General features: G+C 35.3%; 1 protein-coding gene across 6 annotated transcripts in view; it reads left to right on the forward strand.

Moving 5' to 3' along the window:
- The window catches only part of LOC129216175 (5'-AMP-activated protein kinase subunit gamma-1-like), a gene marked incomplete at its 3' end in the record, with an annotated part of 463,409 nt that overhangs the window by 295,992 nt on the left and 142,917 nt on the right, over positions 1–24,500 (forward strand). For all 6 annotated transcript variants that reach the window (XM_054850349.1, XM_054850351.1, XM_054850350.1 and 3 more), the window contains 1 exon segment: positions 16,632–16,668. In XM_054850349.1, coding sequence (XP_054706324.1) covers positions 16,632–16,668 — 37 coding nt within the window.

Genomic DNA, 24,500 nt, shown 5'->3' on the forward strand with positions numbered 1-24,500 from the left:
GTCACACGATTTGTTTTGAACAATGCTGTGGGGTCATCCACGTATGATGTTACTCTCTGAGGGGGGGAGGTTGGTTCATGGAATTGTGTTTTTGACCGGTGGAAATGAATGAATAACAAGAAGTGTGACATCACACATTTTTATAGCGATACGTTAGTGACATTTGTCAAGGGGGAGGAAAGAGGGTAAGGTGGTGACTCTTGGTGACAAAGAGAGAGAGGGACGTCAAATATGACGATAAAAAGTGTGACATTAATGGGCAGCCCCCTAAGAACCGAAAACGTTTGGAAAAAGCTTGTGATAAATCTTAAAAGTAGTCAATCAGGTGTTTATGTATGTTTTGTATTAAAATTTCTGCGTCTAATAAATTGCGGATATAAAAGTTCTGACCACGGAACAATACGAATAAAGTAATAATGAAAAATGTATCTAGAGATCGAAAGAACGTCTTGAGACTTTTTTGACCCAAAAATTATTTCTTCTCGTGCCTCAGTATTGAGATATAAGGTCTTAAATTCTTCCGAAATTTTAAGAAAAGCGCCAAATTTAAAGACTTGGCCTGAAATTGAAGGTACCAGATTTCACCGTCTGCTTTGTCTGCATCATAGATGTAGTGTAACTGGATGCGCAACTTCGTCGAGACAACCTCTGACGCGCCATTGAGCGCGCGCAACTTAAAGTAAACGTGCAAAAGCGTCTGTATGGGGCAGGGCATCCATCTGCAAATCGTGTGAAAAATGTCTTCCATAACTCACCGAAACGCGCCAAATTTGGCGACTTTTCTCAAAATTTTGACAAACTTTTAAGACCTCATATTTCGATTACAGGAACAAGAGGGCGAATAATGTATACATCCAGAAACATGTTTTACTATGCTAATTCATTTGCTAGCTATTCAATTTTTTTATTATTATTACATAATCGTATGGTTTCCTGATGGGTATCATTTAAACAATTGTCTAAAAGTGAACTTACTAGTTAGTTTTTCAAAATATGTGTGTTCTAGTATTTAAGCTTTCTGTAGTTTTCTACTGACGAATAGTTAAGTAAAATGGAATTTAGCTTTTGTCACTCTCAGAGGAAGCCCTCAAGCTCTCCGAAGAATTGACATTCCACTTTCCTACTTATATTCGAAGAAGCGTTAATTAGCAGCAGCAGAATTCTTTCTGTCTCGCTCAGCGCTCATTGTGCGATTCAGAAATTTAGAGCCTGGAATTTTCTTCATTCTTTTGACATTAGAAAGCTTTGTTTTGTGCTGAAATCCGTAAAAAAGAATATATTAATCAAGCAGTCGGTGGCTGTTCGTCTGGACGATCGTTTTGTTTAATTTATCGTGAATTGAGCATCACTAAGGGGAGATAAGGGACTCTAGGATAGATAACCCATCTCCTTGTTTTATGTGTTGCTCGACGCAATTGTATGAAGTTTCTACCTGATAAAGAAGGATTCCTTCCAAATCTATTTGTGGCGTGATAGTAGTGTACACAACAAAAAATAAATAAACAAGGTTTATCTGACCCTGCTCGATTCGCGTGCCAATCCCCGTTCGCCTCTTGCATCGACTCATTGCCGTCTGCGGCTGGTGGCAATTCATAAGTTCAATTTTTTTTTCAAACTGATTTTAATGCTTTTGTCCTGCCTCTTATCTCTTGCCAGTATAGTTTAGAGGAGTGAGACAAAGCAGAATCGCTTCCCCTGGTCCAACGATACCAGTATTGACCTGGCATACATGACTAGCCCGGAGAAGGTAGTCACCGACACACATACAGACATACACGCACATGTTTTAAAGCTTGACCACGGAGAGATGGCGCGTGAACTCGAAGCGGAAATGGACTACTTTATTTTGGAATAGGTAGAATCATCAAGAACGTGCGACTTCACTGCTTGCGCGTTCTCGCCGATTCTACTTCAATTTAAAATTAAGTGATTCGTTTTTGCTTCAATTCCGCCGCCCGTAGTGAAGCTTTAACAGTTGTATAAATAATCTCATCAAAAACAACCCTGTTGTAAAAATTTCCCCGCCAAGAAAACCTATAATTTTTCCTCACAAAAAAGTCCTTCACACACATATCCTAAACCTAAAAACCGTCAGCCTTAAAAAGTTATGATATCTAGTTTGTCCACCAAGTATCTACCAAACTATCATCCTCCCTCTTCTCCTCTTTCATCGCACCTACTTCCATTAGAACCTCCTCCCACCTTCAACTCCTCAGAAATATGGATAGATCCTTTAAATTGTGTATCTTGTTTGGCGGGAAGCATTTTTGCTCACTAAGCAACCACTTCACTTCGAAAAGCTTCCCGTCAAACAGGATAAATAATTTAAAGGATCTATCCATATTTCTGAGGAGTTGAAGGTGAGAGGAGGTTCTAATGGAAGTAGGTGTGATGAAAGAGGAGAAGAGGGAGGATGATAGTTTGGCAGATACTTGGCGGGCAAACTAGATATCATAACTTTTTAAGGCTGACGGTTTTTGGGTTTAGGATATGTGTGTGAAGGCCTTTTTTGTGCGGAAAAATTATAGGTTTTCTTGGCGGGGAAATTTTTACAACAGGGTTGTTTTTGATGAGATATCACATCTTTTTGCAGTGATATTGTTACTTGGTCTGTATTTTTAGAATTGAGAACTTCAAGTCAGAAAATGTTCAATTGAAACAACCCTGTTTTGTGTTTTAAGGAACAATAATAGCAAGCCTAATTTTGCGTCAAGTTATTTTCTGACCATTAAGATTCTATGTTCTTTTTTCGAGAATTGTGCAGTTTAAATTTTATTGCAGTCCTTGTATCCTCTCTGTTGCAAAGAAAACTTCTTGAATAATGATTTTTTAAATTATTTTAATATTTTAAATTATTTTGTTTTCGACTATTTTGCAACTTCGCAATAAATTCTATTAGTTTCTTTATTTGACGGATTATTCAACATTTTCATGAAGGTTCCTAAAAATGTTTTACAGCTTGCGGGCTATTTTAATCTAGTTTTTCACTTTTTATTTAATGACTTTTTTTTCTTAAATTGTGGATTATTTTACGTTTTATGGGTAATTTTAATTGTTTGGTGATTTATCTTTCTCTTGATGGAAGTCTTTGTCTTGTTTAATACCAAGTTTTGCTTCAAAATTCATTAAAAAGACGTAATAACGCATGTTATCAACAAGCAAAAAAACAAAAAAGCCATTAAAAATTTTTAATTTTAATGTGTCAGAAGATCTATATAACTCTACTCGACGTCAAATCGCGGATATCCCAAATTTGCCACAGCGACTGCGCATGATCGCGCGGACTAAGCTCATTAAAAGTCTTGCTTAAATTAATTGCAAAAATTTTGTCTGCTAACAAATTACTGCAAAGCACGGATATTCTGGATACGGATTACTGCAAAGCAGTATTTCATATATTTTCAATTCATAATGTGTTGTTTGTGAAAAATGCATTAATTAACCGACTTCAAAAAAGGAGTTTATGATTTCGTATTGCGGCTTTTAATGTATGTTTTCGAATTATTCCAACACTACTGGACCGATTTGATTTTTTTTTTTTTTTTTTGTTTGGAAGGGTATACTTCCCAGATGGTCCCATTGTAATTTGGTCTGGATTTTATAAGGGGTTTCGGAGAAATCCAAGAGACTTTAAATTTCATACGTCACGGTCACGTGGTTTTGCTGTGATCGGTGTATTTTCACACCTAAGGTTTTGGCTTTCTCTTAAACGATATTTAATTCTCGCGGCACATGGATGATTAATTTTCGCAACACTGTGCCGCCTGTTAATTTTTTATTGTAGGTGTTACTAATGTATTTATTACTGCGTTGCAAAGCAGTAAATTAAATATATTTTGCTACTTTAATAGTTGAATCAATTACCTTAATATTTTATTTACTAATGAATAACTTTATTTAGGAACTAAAAAATATAAAGTTCTTTATTTAATATTCCAGTTTTTAAACATATTTAGTGTTCAATTGAGGGGGAATTGAATACAGAACACCCCTCCCCCACGATTTAATTTATCTTCTTTAATAATATACATTATAACTGTGTATGATTTCTGAAGTTTGACTAATATTCTAGATTTACTATTTCACGTTGTCGCAAGTTCAATTTGAAATTAGGGTTATATTAATTAGCAGGCTTCAAAAAAAGGAGGAGGTTCTGAACTCGTCGGATTTGTTTTTCCTTTGTACAATGTTCCATAAATACTCGAAGACACCTGTACCCAGGGGCGTGCACAGGGAGGGGGGTAGGGACATCTACTGGCCCGGGCCCGAGCCTGAAGGGAGTCCAATATTTTTATAACTAAGGGAGAAATATAGGGGTAAACAATATGGAGAGGGGCCCGGAAAAGTCATTTGTGATGGGCTCTAAAATTTCTGTGCACACCCCTGCCTGTACCGATAAGGATTTTTTTTTTTTGGAAACGGTTTTACTTCCTCGGCGGTCTAATGGTAATCAAGTTCAGGTTTGAAATTGAGGGAACTCTTCAAATGTCATACTCACATTTAAATCGATTTGTACTTTATTAACTTTGTATATCGACTCACTTAGTGAACTGGTTTTTATGCATTTTTTTGTTTAGTGGTGGTTTTCTTTAGGGTGGTCTAACTTAGGTTCCAAATCTTTGATTAACCCTATTTGTTCTTTATTGAAAAGTTAAGGGTAAAACAATAAACTTCATGCAATTTCCGTCACAAACGACTAAATAAAAAACCAGTTGATAAACAAAGTCCATAAAAAAATGGTATATACTTTCTTTACCTATAGTTAAAGAAAGTACTAAAAAAATATATTATTAAGAGTAATGATAATGAAAATTTTGAATTAAGGATTCTCTGAAACAAACATAAAATTCATTCTAGTGGAATTTTTAATCTTCACCTATAGTGGGGCCATGTGAAGAAACATGCGACTTTTATCACGAGTTACGTGACACGTGATGGTAGCGAAACATGCTCGCCGTGTTATTTACATCAATAAAAAGCAAAAAATAAATTACTTTTAAATAGATTTAAAAAAAACACTTTCAAAAATACTCAGGAACTAAAAAGCAAAAAATAACTAATTACACTTACATTCTATTTCCTATCCAAACATAGAAATGAAATTCATTTTACAATTCCAGTACAAAAATCAACTAAATTAAACACCGAATTATAAAATAAACACTGATTTAAATTATTATACGATGAATTATTTTAAATACCTAACTAATTATATACGATCTTTTAATTTTTAATAACCTTTTGAAGTCGGAGTCTCCTATAAGCTACTACCTAACGTAACTGAGTAGGTTTAGTTTTAAAGACTAATTTCGCGTTATAGTTAAATTAGTGTTTAATTCAGGATTCGGTGGGTTGTCAGTTACGTTATGTAGTTGTTTATAGGAGGCCCCGACTTCAAAAGGTTATTAAAAATTAAGAGATCGTATATAATTAGGTATTTAAAATAATTCATCGTATAGTAATTTAAATTTGTGTTTATTTTATAATTCGGTGTTTAGTTTAGTTGATTTTTGTACTGGAATTGTAAAATAAATTTCATTTCTATGTTTGGGTAGGAAATAGAATGTAAGTGTAAACAGTTATTTTTTGCTTTTTAGTTCCTGAGTATTTTTTGAAGGCGGTTTTTTTTTTTCTTCTTATTTAAAAGTAATTTATTTAGAAAACAAGCAAACGAATTAAAAAGTGTTATTTTTCGCTTTCAATTCAAAAGTCATATGTGTCGTATTCATATACGTGCAGTTTCATATAATATGTCACGCAAAATATTCTAATGGTTTAACCCCAGTTTCACGCCGACATTTAAAATTTCTTCCCCCGTTAAATATATCAAAACTGAAAAACAGGGGGAAGGAAATATCGTATCGGCAAAACTTGGGGGAGGGGGGAGGAGGACAGCATTCTAATATCATTCATTAATTTGTTTCTCTGCTTAAGTATAAACAAACAACATGGAATCTGAAAACAGAAAGCCCAATGAGCTAAGTTTGCGCGCATGCTCAGTCGCTGTGGCAAATTTGTGATATCCGCAATTTACCGTCTAGTTGCAACTGCTGTATATGTTTTAGTCTTGATTGAATTTCATTTCCTGAGACACCTTTTGAATAACTGTTAGGTCTGTTCTAACCTTGCAATTGCAGTCCGAGATAAACAAACCCCATGAGCTGAGAGTAAGTACATAAGAATTTAGGGAAAATTAGTGATTTTCAAACTTCAATTACTCCGGCCCATGATGTCCCTGGAGGTTGAATTTTTGTACATGTACCCAATTGCCCCCCAAGAATATGTATAGAAAAAATCATTACCGTAGCCCACCGGGGGGCTGTGATAGAACCCCGGGAAGGTACAATTTGGGGGGTAAAAACGAGGGGGGAGGGGGAGGGGGTCAAATGGCACAAAAGACACATCAGTAGGACACAAGGAATGTGTGTGCGAAATTTCAGCTTGATTCCTTTTTTCGTCTGGGCTGTAGCCCTGTCAAAGAAAGCGAAAACTTTTTTGAACAGCGATTTTATAACTTTAATACCTCCTTCCTCTGATGGTCCAGGGGATTGTATTTTGGTTTACGGCGTCAGGGGCCACTAGAGATTGAGTGTACCAAAAATCAACTCCGGGGGTCGTCATGGGGCTGAAATGCAGAAGGATGAAAAACCCAAAAAACCCCAATTCGTTCTGTCGCGTAATCTTGTTCTTGGTCGCTTTATTTTCTTTCGTCTTTGGCGGCGGATTTGCTTCTGTTGGCTGCTGACGTTTGGTTTCCTGGGCGGGGCGGGACGCTTTCGCGTCCCGTGATAGCAATAACAAGTTACTAAATTTAAAATAATAAAAAAAAAAAACCGACTGAGTCGCAACTGTAGAATCAAGAGGTAAAATTGAAATCCTTTTAAAAGCCTCATACTATCAAAAATCAATTTCAAGTATTTTATTTGATAACAAATAGAAACTGGCAACAGATAAAAATTTTAAATCATTGCGTTTAATTTCTTTGTCGGCCAACAATGAATTTGGTGATCAATCGCGTGAATAAAGGCTTAGCCATTATTAAAATCTGCTTTAAAAAGACGTTATAGTTCGAATTCTATGTAACATGGAAGTTTAAACACATTCCATCAAATGCGGGGAAAATTCTCTTTATTTTGTTATTAAATCTTAAATTTTTTAAATATATTTTCACTGCAAAAATCAAGAAAAACCTTTTAGAGGTTTTTAATTAATATCTTCGTTAATGTCATCCAAAGACGCAAACTAGCTAAGAACACTCTCGATCAACTCTCCTTTCGACCAAAATAATTTCTTTCAAAATCGGTCCATCCGTTTAGGTGCTAGAGTGCCACACAGACGCACAGATACACATATACATAGACACGTCAAACTTATAACCCCTTTCCTTTGTGTGTCGGGGGTTAAAAAAAGTTTTGAAAGTAAATAGGTTGAGCTAGCTTTAGCTTTGATCCGAAAAAATGATGTATTTGGATTACATGTATTGGCAAACAATTATCATCGACGAATGGGGGGAGTTGAACTCTTTACTTCATTCCCCACGAAAAAGTAAAAATTGCCTTTATTTTAAAGTTTTTTAATAATGTTCTAGAATCTCTCGCAGCATTTCCGAAACTCATAGAGCCAATGGGTGGGATCGAGCCGGAAATTTCTCTTGCAACTTTCGGAAGATGTTCAAAGTCAACGATAAGAGCAACATTTTTCTGATTCGGAACTATCGTCTGGCTTTTCAAATAACACTTTTATCAGAACACGTTTTGAGTGATAACTCCAAAGAAAATTGTTTAATAGAGATAAACCTCCATAATTGGACGATAAAACTCAATGACTCAGACAGGTGTTTGAAGGTTTATTTTCCGAGAAAGGTGGAGATAACTTTGAATTTCTAGTCGTCAAATTAGCAGTTCAGGGATTGTATAATTTGCTCGTTATATGCTCTGATCAAAGATGACCACAAATGGCTTCTGATCCCAATCACATGATCATTTTGCTAATTGAATGGTCTATCTCTACGATCTACATTTTCTCAACAATGCTGCTCTTCGAAAATTTAGTTGCATCGAGTTTAATTTATCTCTGATAGTGATAATGGTGCCAAATGCAGAACCCCACTCCCAATCATTTCTTAACCACAATGATCCTCTTTTATCTAGAAAGATCCGTCGTTTAGTGGGAGGGGGAGGTCAAGAGGGGCAGTTGACCTGCCTAACTTATATATTTACATGTAAGTAGACCTGGTTTTGGTTTTTCGTTACAATCTGCATTCCGTGTACGCCCTTTGACCCCTCGGAAAATTTTGAAGACAGAAGTTCCCTACTGTACCAACAATGGAAATTGCACTCTATTTTATCAATCCTCTGAAGTGAACTGTAAGACTCCCCAAATATAATCAACAATAATTTGTACCTAAGTAATTTTGGGTGTTTTCGTTTTAACCCCAGCATGGGCACATTTTACGTAAAAAAAAGAAAAAAAATCTGAATTTCATCACAATTTAAAGAAATAAAAATTGATTTTAAATATTCTTTAAGACAGAGGTTTTCAAACTTTTAGATATTGCGACGCTTTTTTGTTTTGGCGACCCCCCAAGGTTTTAACTCTGTCTAAACCCTAAAACAATAACTAAAAACCGCACAAATGGTTAAGTTCTATCCTTAGAAACACAAGTAACTAGTAAAACAACATGAATTTTTGATTCTTGAATTATTTTACAATAAGAGACATTAATATACCTTATTAATTTTATAATCATTCAGTAGTTTTATGAGTTTTTAACCTACTTTTTTGCTTTTTTGTGTATTTGCTATGTTTTTATTAAAAACACCGCAATAAATTAATTTTCTTTAAACTTTTTTTCCACATCTCGCGATTCCCAGGGGGCCGCAACCCACCGTGTGAGAACCTCTTTACCCTCACCGGGAATTGTTTAACTAAAATCAAATAGCTGAACTAGTGTGCTGTAATTGATTTCATATGAATCATTCCCCGCGCGCAAGGAAATTGAAATTCAAGGAAACCTTTTTGCTGTCTTATGTTTATCTACGAGCGTTTGGAGAGTTTCCAAGAAACTTTCGACAATTCTTTTCTTTCCATCACTTATTGCACTTGACAGGTTTATGAGGCAAAATGTTAGGTATAAAAAAAACCATATAGTCAAGTGTGAAAGCTCAAAAAAAGGTTTCTTTCTGTGAGTTCGAAACGAATTAATTACCTTGATTTACTGGCTTTTAAAAAATGCCTATAAGGTTGACGCAGGCGGGGACGGATACATACTATCATTTTAGGGAGCGGGGGGGGGGGGGATCCATGATTAAGATTGACCCGTATTCCCCCCCCCTGCTTGGGTGGGGCACCAAAAACACCAAATCGGCCAGGAATGGGCTCGTTATAGGGCACAAACGTTACAAATTATTTTCATAAGCACTGAAGAGAAGTAATGTTTGAAACATTTACTTTCAAAAATAATTGATGAATTGAAAGACTAATGAAATCGTTTCATTTCATTCATGAAGTGGAAAAATACAGTGTCGATGGATACTATTCTCGACAGTTCGGGGGGGGGGGTCATGACCCACCCCTTGTATCCGCCACTGGACGCGCAGGAAGAGAACTTTACGCTTCCCTTTCCACTCCAACACACCCCATTTACTTTTGCTTCACAAATTCCAGCTACACTAGTTGCCGGAATTGAACACACTGAGTTTCTTTAATTGCGGAAAACTAAGGATAATTTCGAGCACACACAGCGTTAGCTTTTTCTCTTTATGGTAAACTAGGAAAAATACCCGGTTTTGCCAGGGTCAGAAATAATTGTGAGAAACAATCGCTACTTTCATTCATTTTCTGTTTTAATTGAAGGAACTTAAAACACACCTTTTTGACGTGATTAAAAATCGAGTTTCTTCCTTACCCATAAAAGTATAATAGCAATAAGTATAAAGAACCAACGAATATTCATTTATAAACGAAAGCACGAATTTAAGCGTATAAAATTTGAAGAATTTCCAAAATATGAACTAACAAAGATCACTAAAAAAACCGTGCGCTTTATTAAATTAAGTAGTACACACACACCCACACAAAAAAAAAAGCTCTGTACTGTGTTTCCCTGTACTGTGTGTGTGAGTGCAAAACGTAGAGTTTCCAAATATTTAAATAATTACTTTAAATTTAGTTGCTCCGGAGAAGCCTGTATTAATATTGCTATTGTAAGGCAACGAATTTCGTTAACAGTGGGTTTTATATTTAATGATTTCTTAGGGAAATTATTCCTCCCAAGAATGTAGCTATTTATGGTGAAAAAATGGTTAAAATCGGTCATGGATCTCTCTCTGTCAGGATCTCTGTGACGCGCATAGCGTCTAGACCGTTTGGCCGATTTTCATGAAATTTGGCAAAAATTAGTTTGTAGCATGGGGGTGTGCATCTCGAAACGATATTTCGAAAATTCGATTTTGTTCTTTTTCTATTCCAATTTTAAGAACATTTTCCCGAGCAAAATTACCATAAGATGGACGAGTAAATTACTAAGTTATCATAATGTGGAACCGTAACATGAGCAAGCCAATTGACGAGAAATTCAACATACATTGTTTGTAAATATACAGGCGAACCAAAAGACCATTTAATTTTCTACTACGGGCAAAGCCGTGCGGGTACCACTAGTAGTAAATAAAAGTAAGGTTTTAAAGAAATTCTGGAAGAAAGTCTGGTGGGCGGCCGTCTAGGCACCTACAGCCTTGAAATTTTGTACAAAATTACTTCAAGTCCCGGGAATGTGCACCTGGGGTTTTATTTTTTAAAATTCGAATTAGTTGTTTTGTAATTATTTTTTTAAGTTCAAGCTTCGCGTAAATTGCTTATTATTGCCTATTAAAGGGGTAAAAATTACTTGCACATATTAATATTATGTATCGTCAGAAAGGGTAGATTTTTCCTCGTTCTACGCAATTTGTTTTAATGCTCTAACTTAAATACGCGGGACTTATTTGCGTTTTTAGCTGGAACTATTTTAGGCTTAACTAAAATTTAGGCATTACTTTCTTCATTAAATCCATCAGTAAAAAGCGAAGGAATCGTCCCACAGTTTTCTTTTTGACACCACTGGAAAGAGCGGCTTTTTTTTATTCCAAATCTAACTCGACCTATGGTCGAAACACGTAACTTCTATCTCCAAATGAAAAAAAAAAAGTTACAAGCTGTTAAAAATAAAGTTAGAATAATCTCATCTCCATTAAAAATATTTATGTTTTATTTGGCGTTGCCATAGTGGGTTACATCTTTTCGATTCACATGTTTCTTCTTTTCTTATTCACAAACTTTAAGGGTTTCGATTTTAACGGAAAATATTAGGCTCAACTCAATTCAAGCCTCGAGCTAAAGAGCAAAATATATTACTAGAGACCACGAATATGAAAGCGACTTTTCAAACGTACAAAACTGCAGTTTTGCAATTCGCAACTCCAATAAACTATAGGGGCGCTGCAACACTGTCTAATGGCGGATGAAAAAGTAAAAACAAACAAATGCCGTAACGTATAACTTGCTTTGACACTTGGTGAATGAGAGTAGTTTTTCATTGTGTATGTGGGAAGCTTTCTTTTCTATTCTTATGAAATTACATTACATCATACACTATCTGAAGCCTGTAATTTATCCCAAAGGAAACACGTGAAACGGAATGTTTTACCTTTTCCTTTATAGTACAGTAAAATTAGGCCAAAAAATGGCCAAACCCAAACATCCAAAAAAAAAAAGTGAAACCTGTTGCAAATTACTTCTTACCCTTCCAGCAAGAAGGGGTAAAAAGTCCCAGCACTTTGCGCGTCGGGTTTGGGGGGAAGAGGGGGGAGACGAAATAATCCTCTATTTAAATAAAAATAATTTCTATTACTTAAAAAACATTCTGAAACCTAGCAGAAACCACTCTATAATAGTAAAACAATAAACTCTCACATAAAAAATTCTAATTAACAGGGGTGTACAGGCGGGGGGGGGGGAATGGGGGGTGTCCATGGAGCAGCTTTGCGTCATTGGAATTTTTAAGGCAGTTTTTTAAAGGGGTATTTCTTTCTTTATTGAGGACTTTTATTCTTGATGGGTACTCCGTCACACTTAAGGGGTGCGCCATCGCTTTGAGGGGGGGGGGGGGGACCCTGAATTTACATTCTAAAATCGCAGTGAGTGCACATTTGCAGTAAAGTTCACGAAAAAATTTCCCTGACTTAAACTTTTCCGAAGTACAAAATGCCTCACAATGATATGGTAATGTCAGAATGATAATTCTAAAAGATTTAAGCGAGCTCAGTAACCAAATTATTTGTGACTGGAGTTATTAAACTGTTTAGAGCGCTGGAAAAAAAAATTCCTGTGCAGCATAAAAAAAGTCCAAATTGACCAAAGTTTCCCTACTTCTTGATTAACTTACTTCAACTTTTCTACATTCTTTTGCCATCACCGTAAGGGTGGGACAAACCGGAATTGCCAATAGTGAGACGGGCAATGCTGCACCCTCTAAGTCGGTGGGGGTTCTCATTTGCAAACACCAAGCTACCTCTCTTTTACGCAGCTGGTTATGTGAATTATGCTAAATATGCGGACATATACTTGCAACTCTATCTGAAACTTTTGAGTACATTATGCGATAAAAAAAAAAATTGATCACATCAAACATCAGCTATCCATCGATCTAACGCAGTGACAAATTCAGGTGGTCTAGAACCTGTAGTGATTCAACGATAGAACAAGTCTTGATGAGAGCAATGAGCAATACATCAATAGAATGCTAAATATTTACGCCTTTTTGTCTCCCAGTTTGGAAATCTCAATCCGTTTCTATAAAGCCCCAGAAGTTTCTTCCCTCTCAAGTTGGTAAGGGATATTGCTCGCTGATGATAAGGTGAGTTGCGATAAGACCTTTAACGTTCGGGTAGTAACATCAAATCATATTGAAGTCAAACAATTTTGTGGCATTTCTTTGTAAAGGAGGTAAGCAGTTATGTCTAGCTTCTGTTACGAGAGTAGTTACTATCTGTAAAGATGTGTAAGCCCAAACCATCTTTTACACCGAATGGTATGAACAGTAAAGATGGAATAACAAATTGCTAAAAACTTCTGGTACGAGTTATGCGCTGATCCTCCATCAGTATTCGATGAATCTGGTTTCAGAAGGAAAGAAATCCTGTATCGTTAAAGTACTATTATCTGAAGCAAAAGGTTCATCCAAAATCACAGAACGAACAGCTGGTGTCATATGAGGCAGTGAAAAGCAAAGGGATGTAAGTGGACATTTTCAAGTTTTGAATAAAACGCGTTTAAAGATAAGATCCTAGGTAGACTTTCATTGATTTTCTTTTCTAAATCATGCTGTATAGAAGCAACTACCAGGTCTACTAGGACCATTTCTTGCCCCAAGATATAGGAGAGGTTCACCAACCATTTGTATTGGTTATCTCCAAATTTTTAATTTTGCCCTTTGCTTCTCACTGCCTCATATGTAATAGAAGGAAGATACCCACTTGAACATATTTTTGGTAATGATATGTAAGTTTCAAGGAAATATGCCAGCAATGCAGCGTGTAGGTCACTTGTAAGTATGGGAAAGCTAGTGTCATTTTTGATGGGTGTAAAGAAAGCACCACAGAAATATAAATGAAGTCCTATTACAACAGCCAAGCCTTTTGCTCTAGAAGACTTTCTGCGTCTCAAATCTTGTGCTTGCTCTGAGGGGTTCATTGGATATAGTGAATGTTTGAAAAGTCTGAAAGTAGACTGAAGTGCTCAATTATATGCACAAACTGTGTTAGACATAGCTGCAACAATAACGATTTTGCTGAGGATCTAGATTCCAAAAAACATCTTGATAACGAAGACTTTTTGTTACAAGCTTAGGAGAAATCATTTGAAAGCAAAAAACAGTTCAGCGTTATTTTTCTGGCAATTTAATCAAATGTGCACCATCAGAGGAGGTGGGGGGGGGGGGGGGGGGGAGGATAATATTTTAGTACATAATTTCGTTTTGGGACGTGAGCTACTGTTCTTATGGGGTGGACAGTCCTGATTTATGCATTTTATAATTGCATGAAATAATACTTCTACTTGAAATAAAAGGTGGGGGGGGGGGAGATTTATTTTATTTGGCAGAGGGGGGGGGGGTGTTGTAGCTTTGAGAGGAGGTGCACCATCGCTCTTGGAAAATGGACACACTTGGTTTCTAACAATTTTCTTAGCATAAAATAATGTTTCCATATGAAATGTATGGAGGGGGGTTCGGGGGTACTGCTTCGCTTTACGGGGATAGGGGGGCTCTGTAGCATTTGTGGGTTTTGTCATTATTCTTGGGGGTCAAACACCTTTAATTTTATGCTTTTAAATTTAGTATAACATAATATTCTCACTTTAAATTTATTCTAAAAATTCTGAAAAAATACTCAAAACTGCAATTTTTAGATGCCCCCCATTCCAAAACCCGACGCACAATGGGGTGGGACTTTTTACCTGTTCTTATTGGGAGGGTTAATAAACAATTTGCACCAGGTTTAGCTTCTTTTTTTTTTTTTGGATGTTTGGGTCTGATCCCTATTTTTACTGTACTATTAGTGTTGTTAATCACCGCAAGGTAGCGTATTCAAGCTCTGGAGTTGCGAATGATCAGGAGCCCTTTAGATCTTACGGCTCTGCAAGTTGGTTGAAGTTATTTTGAAACCCGGGGAAGGGGTACTTTTTGTTCCAAAGGGAGCTCATAATGCGTTTTTAATGTTTCTTTCTAATTGACGATTTAATTTTTTTGCGAATCGAATAAGATTGTTGCGAAGCAATCTTCGGGGGTTGCTGAGCGTTAGCGAGCAGGGGGCAGAACCCCCTAGAGTGTTAAAAGAAAATAAGCGTTGTAATTTGTTTCAAGGCCCACTTTTTTCCGAAATAGAATCCATTTAACTCAATACAAAGTTTTGGTTTGTCAACCGATTTATTCATAGACTTTTTAAATTCGGTTTTGGGAATGTTCTTTAGCACCTGTGCCGCTCTGGTCGAAAAACTAGAGCATCTTCGTAAAAAGCTCCCTACATTGCAGTTTCAATTTCGGGAACAGAAAACAAATTTGTACCCTCGATCACCCTCCGTATTCGCTTGATCTATCACCATGTGACTATTTTCCGTTAACGAAAATGAAAAACTACAATGAAAGGAGCTTTTTACAGTGAAGTTCCAACATCCAAGCAGTCAAGTGCTAAAAAACATCCTCAAAACCGAATTTAAAAAATCTATAGGTAAATTAGTTGACCGTTCAAAACGTTGTATTGAGTTAAATGAATACTATTTTGAATAAATATTAGTTTCAAAACATAATACCACGCTTATTTAATTTTATTACTAAAAAGTTCGGTTATTTTTAGATCACACTGTGTATGTTGTAAATTATAATGTTAAATATGTTCATCCATTGCCCAATTTTTACTAATTATATTTAATAAATGTGTTCAATTAATCATCCACTGCTACCACTTTTTCCTGACGACCTGACGTCCACAACTCGAGACATTTTAAAGCTTGAACCATAATGGGGTCGTTTCCGAAATTTTAAAAGTATTTTCTTTTGGAATAGCATGTTTAAAAACATAGGATTTTGACAAAGTTTTAATATTTTTAAAAAAAATTATTTTAATCGGTGCGCAGCTTCAATTTCATTTTTTACTCTTCTGCACATAACATTACAAGGGATGAAATGCCATTTATTGATGCCATTATCACAGAAGCGCAATATTTAATTCGCATCTTTACTCACATGTACTGGCAATGATATGGTTGATAGCAAGCGCAGAACGCAATATCTAATTCGCTTCTTAATTATCATATCGTGGAAACGCAGTAGACAGCAAGCGTAAGCATTCAGCGAGTCAAAGTTCATCACTTGTGGCGTCGTAAAGATCATGCCTTGTTTGAAAAATCGGGCTTCTTAAAAATTAGTTAAAAATTAAACGTTTTGTAAACAAAAGATTTTCCTCGCTCCATGTTGTTATTATTATTTTTTCCCCCATCTCTTAACTTCAATGACTAAAAGTAGTACTTTTGATTGATGGAAACAACCCCGTTTTAAAAACTAGTTTTTCATTTATTTGAGATTGGGAAAATATTCGATATCAAATTTGTGCACGTTTTAATTTTTGAAAACAGTATTGGTTTTGGGAAATTGATATTGAATCCTCTGGAAATTTAGTTTTCAGTAATAGAATTATCTCAAATAACTGGAAAAGTATCGAGAATGAACTTATGGCATTTTCATGAAAGGAAAAGAGAGAGATATTATATGAACTCCAACGTCTTTGACGGTGTGTTCAATTTCTATTGGTTCCTGTTTACTTTGCATTTATTTTTGATTGAAAACCGAAAAAAACCTTTTTCCGTTACTAAAATAAGTATGCGATGAACAGACAAATTTTTAAAATAGGGAATCGAATTGGCCTCGCTGACGTTCTAAGTATTTTTTTTTTTTTCAGAATAGTTTTAAAACAAAACTTCCAACAAGGAGACATGAAAGGAAATACTTATTTTTTCTCAAAGAATTGAATTTTTTTAAATATTAATAGATTGTTTTTATTGAGAACTTTTCTGAAATACTTTCTTTTTTTATTTTTCAGAAGCTCGGTACTAACACATCATCATCAATCTCATCTGGTAAGTTCTTTTACTATTTCTTAAGTAAATTGTTTTCAAACTTTTAAATACGCTTTCGTTCTTCTTGCTATGTATAGATGGCGCCTCTGTACAATTTTATGTTTTTTAAGGATTCTTTGCAATTGGTTTTGGTTTCGAACTTAAGAACGAGATGGGTATTGTTTTATGTAAATGAAATTTTAATGTCAACATTCTTCGGAAGTAACTTCATTGTGCAGTTTCGACACTAATTCTTTGTATACATAAAATGCAAGCCGCAAATATGTATATCTGGGGTAAATTCGGAAACTACCGGATCGTTTTCATTGAAATTTTCAGTTTGTGTTGGGTAGTGCCTACAGTGCTAGGCAGATTTGTAGACCGTTTCGAAAGAAATTCGATGAATAGTTCGTTTTTTATTCGAAATTTAATTTTAGAATCCGAAAACGGATCTTCTACTTTCTCTTAAAATAATTATCGTGTGTCAATTTTCGTTTCATTGGAAAGCGCTCAAAAAATATACCCCCTACGAAGATTTTCTACCTGCGGTTCAAAGAACAGAGGTTCTTAATTTACGAGGAAAATGTTTAACAGTTTTAATAAAGGAAAATAAATTTTAAATTTGATTCGTTGCCATTATTACTTTATGGAATATGCTTAAAGCTTGGGTAAAATTGGTTGTACACTAGGGTGATTCAAAAACACATGAAAAAAAAGTTTCTCCTAGATACCAGGATACCCCTCAATATTTTTACACTTGTGGATAGCAATAGACTGGAAGAATTTTAGCTTCCTATTTCAACTGAACTCAACCCTCTCCCCCAAATTTCTAACGTGTAGGGAGGGAGGTTAAAAAAATACATTGAACTGAAAAAACAGTGCTGCACATTATAATATACTCTAATAATATGCATATACATTGCAATAAAATAATCATGTTACAAAAAAAAAAAAAAAAAAGGTGGGAAAATTAAATTTTTCTAAATTTTTGATATTTTACGGCTAATGTTAAATTGAGGGGTCATTGAGCACCGTCTTAAAATTTGAGTGAGAAGTTAAAATCTTTACAGCATAATACTATTAGTAAGTGTTAAAAAAAAAAAAAAAAAAAAAAAAAATAGGTGTTCTGGACTGTAGCTGAAAAAAAATTTTTTTTTAACTACCCTAAGTACACATTTTAATGGGTAGTTTCCGAAATTTTAAAAGCATTTTTTTCTGAAAGAGCATGCTCCAGAAATTAAACGTTTTGAAGATAAAAGTTTTTCCTCGCTCCATGTTTTTTTTTTTTTTTTTTTTTTCGCTCATTTTATTAACTTCAGTGACTAAATTATGCAGTACTTTTGACTGATGGAAACCCATTATCGAAATAAATATAATTTTTTTTTTCCTACTTCGGAATGGGAAGGGAAATTTACATGCTCTTAAGGACCTTTTTTTAAAAACTTTATAGCACGAGCACAGCCGTGTCAGTACAGCTAGTTATTTGTTTAAAAGAAAAAGATGTAGTTAGAGAAAATAAAAATGTACCGATTTTTTCTCGCGAAATCGCTGTCTATTGCTAAGATGGGAGGGTAATTGTGCTTAGTCATAGAAGTGATTTATTTTTGTATGTTATTCTTTCTTCTTTTCAAATTTCTTCATTTTGTAGTTAGTTTTGCTAGACGTCCATGTTTCACTTCGGACCTAAAAAAATTTCGGACTTGATGTTATTTATCTTTTTTTTTCAATGTTAAGCCGGGAAATTTTACTCTGTGTAATCTTTCCTCCGTCAGAATTCAAATAAAAGGCATTGAAACTAGCGAAAAATAGCTAGTTGGATTTTGTTAATGTCTAAAATTATAGCCATGTCATGAATATTTAAAGCGCATTCTCTGTGTTTCATATACGCAATTTTTAATGTATGACTTAATGATTAATACTTAATAATGTTTTGATTTTAGTACTTATTTAGTTTTAGTTTATTCAACATTTATTTAGTTTATTAGGCTTTTTTTTGAAAAATTTAGGACAAAAGAAAGTATTTTCAGGCAAGCAAATATTACATCCTTTGCATACAGAACACAAAAAAATTATCTTGTTTTACCAATGAACACGGAATTTTTGGACATTCCTTACTGTTTTTTTTTACCGTGACAATAAAGTGAATTAGAATTGGTCACAAATAACAACAATTAAAGAAACACTTCATTTCAATTTATAAAATTTTGTCAGGGATATGCGAAGTCACACTCACGTAACATAATAAAAAAAAGTAACGGAGCACTCGAAATGAAATCCAACAGCATTCCTATTTTACTCTTTAACAGATCAAAAATAGAACTGAACAGAAATTGACAGTTGTTCTCCCCCCCAGTGGTATTGCTGAAAAATAATGACATCTCCTATAGCGGACCCTCCCGTCCATGAGCTATCTGCTTGCAGTACTGGTATTAATTTCCTTGGGTTTGTGATTTTTCTTTTTATTCAAGAAAATATAGATGAAATAAAACATTCTTGATGTCGAAAAAAAAATTTTTGTTAGATTGCAATGCATATACATGGGGAGAGTGATGTACTTTGGGACACTGATAATTTCTAAGAAATCTATATTTAACAGCAATGTTTTTTATACTCTCTAATTGAATAATAGAATCTTCACTATTAAATGGTGCCATTGTAACAATCAGCATTAAAAGAGTTAAATTGATGATTTTGTGAGCGAAAGAAAATTTCATAACTCCAAAGTAAATATTTTCTTCATTTTTATTTAATTTTCTGTCCTTGTATTTGTAAAACTAATGAACTGAATTTTATTTTGTTGCAGAAGAGAAGTGTTTGTTATGAGGAAATAATGATAGTGCATCTAGATTGATCACCATTTTATTTTTCTTACATGACGCGACGTGGTGATTGTACCTCGGAACAGCCGAACATATTGTACCTTAGGACACGTCCCAAGGTGCACATGCATGGCTCTTAATAGTTAAGGTGTATTTAGGAACTTGGGAAATGTTCTTATCTGATGTAGTAAACACATTTAATATTAGATAATAATTCATTTATTCATTATGTATGATTCATTATTTATATAATTCATGACTTAATCCATTACCACGAAAAAAAGTTTTTTTTTTTGATGCAAAATTGGTTTAAGTATATGGCTGTTTCCTGAATCATGATGAGTGTCCATGATGCAACACGATGTGTTCCAACGTACAGTAGGTTATTGTACTTTGGGACAGTTTGGACCTCTTACTTTAAATGGCTGGCAATATTGTATTTTCAAACTGTCTGAATTTAAAATACAGGGTGATTATAATTAAAGTTCCACTTTCAAAACACTGTAAAAATAAAACCACTGGTCAGAATGACCTCAAATTTTAACGGAATATTATCGAAGAAGGGGGAAAACGTATGGCAGAAGAAAAATAAATAGTTGGAATTTTCAGCAATAGATGGCGCTGCAAGTGTCAGAATTCATAAATCAAAACACCTGTCATGCGCACGAGTCATTGAAGTTGTAATAAAAACGCCAAATACACGTTTTTTTTTTTGTTTTTTTTTCTTCTCGTTTCGCATCTGAAGTTCACTATGACTGTCTCAATGAAAGACCTGGCCGTCCCGATCACCTGATCTTAAACCGTGTGACTTCTGGATATGGGTTTATGTGAAGGCTGTTGTGTTCAGTGCTCCAATTGCAAACTTAGCTGAGGTGAAGGCATGCATCGCGCAACGCATTCTAAACGTGACCCGGAAACACTTCAATCAGTCGTATAACATGCTGTTTCTCGATTTCAACTTTACAGAAAACGGGGTACATCATACTGAACATCTTTTGCGCCAGTCTCACGAAAATTAAAGACCGATTTGATTTTTACTGATGCTTTTTATGCGGTTTTCGGCCTCAGGACAATTAAAAACAGATTTTTCCCATCCGATGTGATATGACCTTGCCGTGTTGGATGGGTTTACTTAACTAACAGTATCACACCTGTACCCTCGTGCACGCTAAGTAGTACGGTATTTTAACGTATAGTTTACACCTTAGGTAATATTTTATGATTTATTTGTCATTTGTAGTCGACCACTATTAAATTATGATGCTAACAGCGCCATCTGTTGCTAAAAATTTTAACTATTTATTTTCTTCTGCCATCAAGTTCCCCCTTCTTCGATAATATTCCGTTGAAGTTTGACGTCATTTTGACCAGTGGTTTTATTTTTACAGCGTTTTGAACATGGAACTTTAATTATAATCACCCTGTATATATATGTATTGCAGAGAAATATGCTGGGATATTTTAATGTAGCTTTTCGATTTTAAATTTGATTTAAAAAATTGACGCTAAAAATTAAAATATGAAAAATGTCCCTAGGTACAACACTCTCCCCTACACTTTTATTTAGATTACATTAGAAGTAATATTTATTCGTGTTCATAGAAATATATTTAGAACTCAATTAAAAGAGAAAAAAGACTTTTCTTGTAAATAACAAAAAACCTTAATTAAAATTCTGCATTTGTAACACCTACTTATAGGCGTTACAACAGGAAATGGAATCTTGCGAAGAATAAATAGATAGTACGCATACTCGGCTCCCGGAAATCCGATAATATTTCCGCAATGGCAACATTCAGTGCACTTCGTTTTGTGCATTTATTTTATCTTACTCCTGCGCAATTTGCATTAGAACTTTTAAATTGAAGTCGCTTCTGCGATGAAATTTAAGTATTTGGGAAAAAAGAAACTAAAGCAACAATCTTGCAGACGGTGTGTTCTAGTTCGTATGAGAGTTAGAGTGGGTAAGTGGAAAAATCCTAAGCATTTATTTTGAACGTAATTCATATAAATTACAGTATGAAGTCCGAAATTCCGCATTTTCAGGGCATCGCTACGTCCGAAATTCGGAATCGTCGGGACTTCTGTAAGTCCGGAATTCGAAATTGTTGGGACTTTGGGATGTCCGAAATTCGGAAGCGTCTGGACTTCGGCTGTTAATTAAGTGAATATAATTAAATATTAGCGCCTGATGCTTAAGAGTTTTTTAGTAATCTGTAGAATAATACTATGCCCAGAAATGTCAGATTTGAAACTGAGTAGGACTCGACCGATGCATCGGCGCCGATGGTTCAACAGTTTAGCCACCGGCATCGGCGGCCGATGCTAACTTGCACGAAACATCGGCCCATCGGCCTTAAAAACGTCGAAAAGCCGATGGAATTGGCCGATGTTTGTGAAAAAAAAAAAAAGACCTTTGCTGTTTTACTTTTTAATGCAAAGAAAAGGGAGTTATTGTTTTCATATAAAATTGTTTACTTAAACTTCGGTATGAATTTCTATTTTAGCCAGCCCAGGAAGAGTTTTTAATACTGCATTTAGGTACTAAACAAGTTAATTATTGCGTTGTTTCTTGCGGCTGGATGTACGTATGTATCTCTCATAAGTCATAACTCAAAATGTTAAGCTGAAGAAGGTTAAAATTTCGCGTGTGGGGTGTGCGTACGTTCCAGTTATGCACTTCCCTTTTTGTTTTCGATCGGCTGTTCTAAAAACCTTATTTACTCATTTTTTGTGGCTATTAATTACTTATTTCAATACAAAACGAATACAGTATAGTCTCAGACTGACGATCATTTGGTGATACTCTCTATAACAAAAAAATCGAAGCACCAAGAAGGAGGGATCCGATTGAGATGCAAATTGGTGGATAGGAAAGCAATGCATAGAATAGTAAATGATTAAATTCTTAGAACAATTGAATAATTTATGTTAGAGTTACAGTAACAAGTTCAATAAGGTACTGACCCCGCCTCTAACATTATACATACAAGCTTAAGCACGACGTGGGAAACACCAATAAAGCTCCAGGAGGTTGTCCTGCGGTATTTCCGGCCAAATGCGCTCCAATTTTCGAACGAGGTTTTCAACATTCCTTGCCAGATGCAATCGCCATCCCAACATATCCCAGAGATGCTCGATGGGAGAGAGATGTGACGATCTGGCAGGCTACGGAAGAATTTTACAAGCTTGCAGACAGTTCATAGCAACACATGCCGTATGTTATATGGCATTGTCCTGCTGAAAACCAGCCAACGGTACTGCAAAAGGAGCGGCAACAAAACAAGTCTTAAGATGTTGTCGACGTACCACTGTGCAGTAAGTGTACCTCTAATTACGACTAAAGTGGTTCAGTTATCAAAGGAAATGGCACCTCAGACCAGTGGCGGATCCAGCCGATCGTTTTGGGAGGGGCCATCCGAAATTTTTGAACAAACTCCCCGGGGCCGAATTTAGCTCCATGCTTCTAGTCAAATTTGAAATCTGCCGCCCCTCCCCCCCCCCCAAAAAAAAGAAGTAAAATATCCTTTACTCAAAAAAACCTAAAAAAAGTGTTCCCCAAACTGTCAAACTTATGAAGAAATGATGGCGTTTCACATTCTGAGGCGCGCCGATGAGATGATCACAGTGATGTCCCAAAAAAAGTTTTATTCGGCAAATTTTGCTGCCGATTTGGCAAATACCATGATTGAAAAACATTTGACTTTCATAAGATGTGTGAAAGTAATCATTATTAAATTACGAGAAAAACGTCTCTGTGGAAAATGAAAGAATGCTAATATTTTACTTTCAAGAATAACAATTTAATTCAAAAAATGTGTTTTATAATAGCAAATTTGCCGCCCTAGTCAGCTGCCTACTCTGCCTATTGGGAAATTGGGCCCTGATAACTCCCCAGAAATTTTATTAAAATGAAGTTTTAAAAACTAAATTTTCGAGGTATCGAGAAATTAGGTGAGGGAGTGGATTTAGGAATCTCCCTCGAAAATGTTTCAAAATTTACATTTCCGAGTAATTTTTGAAAATTAGGAAACTAAAAACGCTTTTTATCTATTTTTGATGATATACGGAGAAAGGTCAGGTTTCGGGCGCTGGCCCCAAACACTTTTTGAAAATAAAGCTTAGAAACCAAAATATTCTGTCATTATACATTGAGAAGTTAGAAGAGGAGGGGTGCTTTTCTAGCTCTTCAGATGTCCAGCCTAAAAATGCACCTTTAGGTAATGTTTGCTTACATTAAAGGAAGTGTGAAGGTGCTTAGAATCCTTCCTTCCTGGAAATATGATGCCTTTGAGGTTCTAAAAATTCGATTTTTAACTATATTTATACATAGTTTAGAAAAGGATGGAAGATTCGAGAGCTCCTCCAGAAAACCTCCTTTTAAAGCTGTCATCACGATATAAAGTAGGGAGGGAAGAGGTCCTATAAAAATTCATTTGTAATTGAAGTCAAAAAAAAATCATTTGAGTTGCTTTTAAGCAAGTTGAGTGATAAGGACTGGATAAGCTAGTTTCCGTTGACATTTTTTCCAAATACAAGACTTAAAATGCAATTTTTTGCTATACATCAAGGCATTTGTGAAAGGGTGTGGGAAAAGGGGGTTCTCCTCCTAGTTTCGAAATTAAAGGCATAAAAACGAAAATTTAGGCTCTCTTTGGTCTTGTGAACAATAGGTATACTCTGAGAACCGCAGCATTTAGAGATCGTCCAAGTGTCTGTAGTTGGAATCAAGAAATGATGTAAAAGATGGAGAAAATTTTTGGAAATAAAAGTTTTGTTTTGAGGATAGGGATATAATTTATCTCCCAATTAAGGCCTATACTTCTTTTCAGTAAAATACATGTGTTAAATTTTGATATCTTCTCATAATATATTTTTCTATTTTCCCTTAAAAAAATTCCTACAATCACAAGGCTTTGGGAGGGGCCATGGCCCCCATGTCCCCCCTCTAGATCCGCCCCTGCCCCAGACCATAATGCCTTGTTGAGGGCCAGTGTGGTGTGCAAAAGTGAAACCTGGATCCCTCCTCTGCCC

Source organism: Uloborus diversus, chromosome 2 (genome assembly GCF_026930045.1).
Source record: "Uloborus diversus isolate 005 chromosome 2, Udiv.v.3.1, whole genome shotgun sequence".
NCBI lineage: Eukaryota > Metazoa > Arthropoda > Arachnida > Araneae > Uloboridae > Uloborus > Uloborus diversus.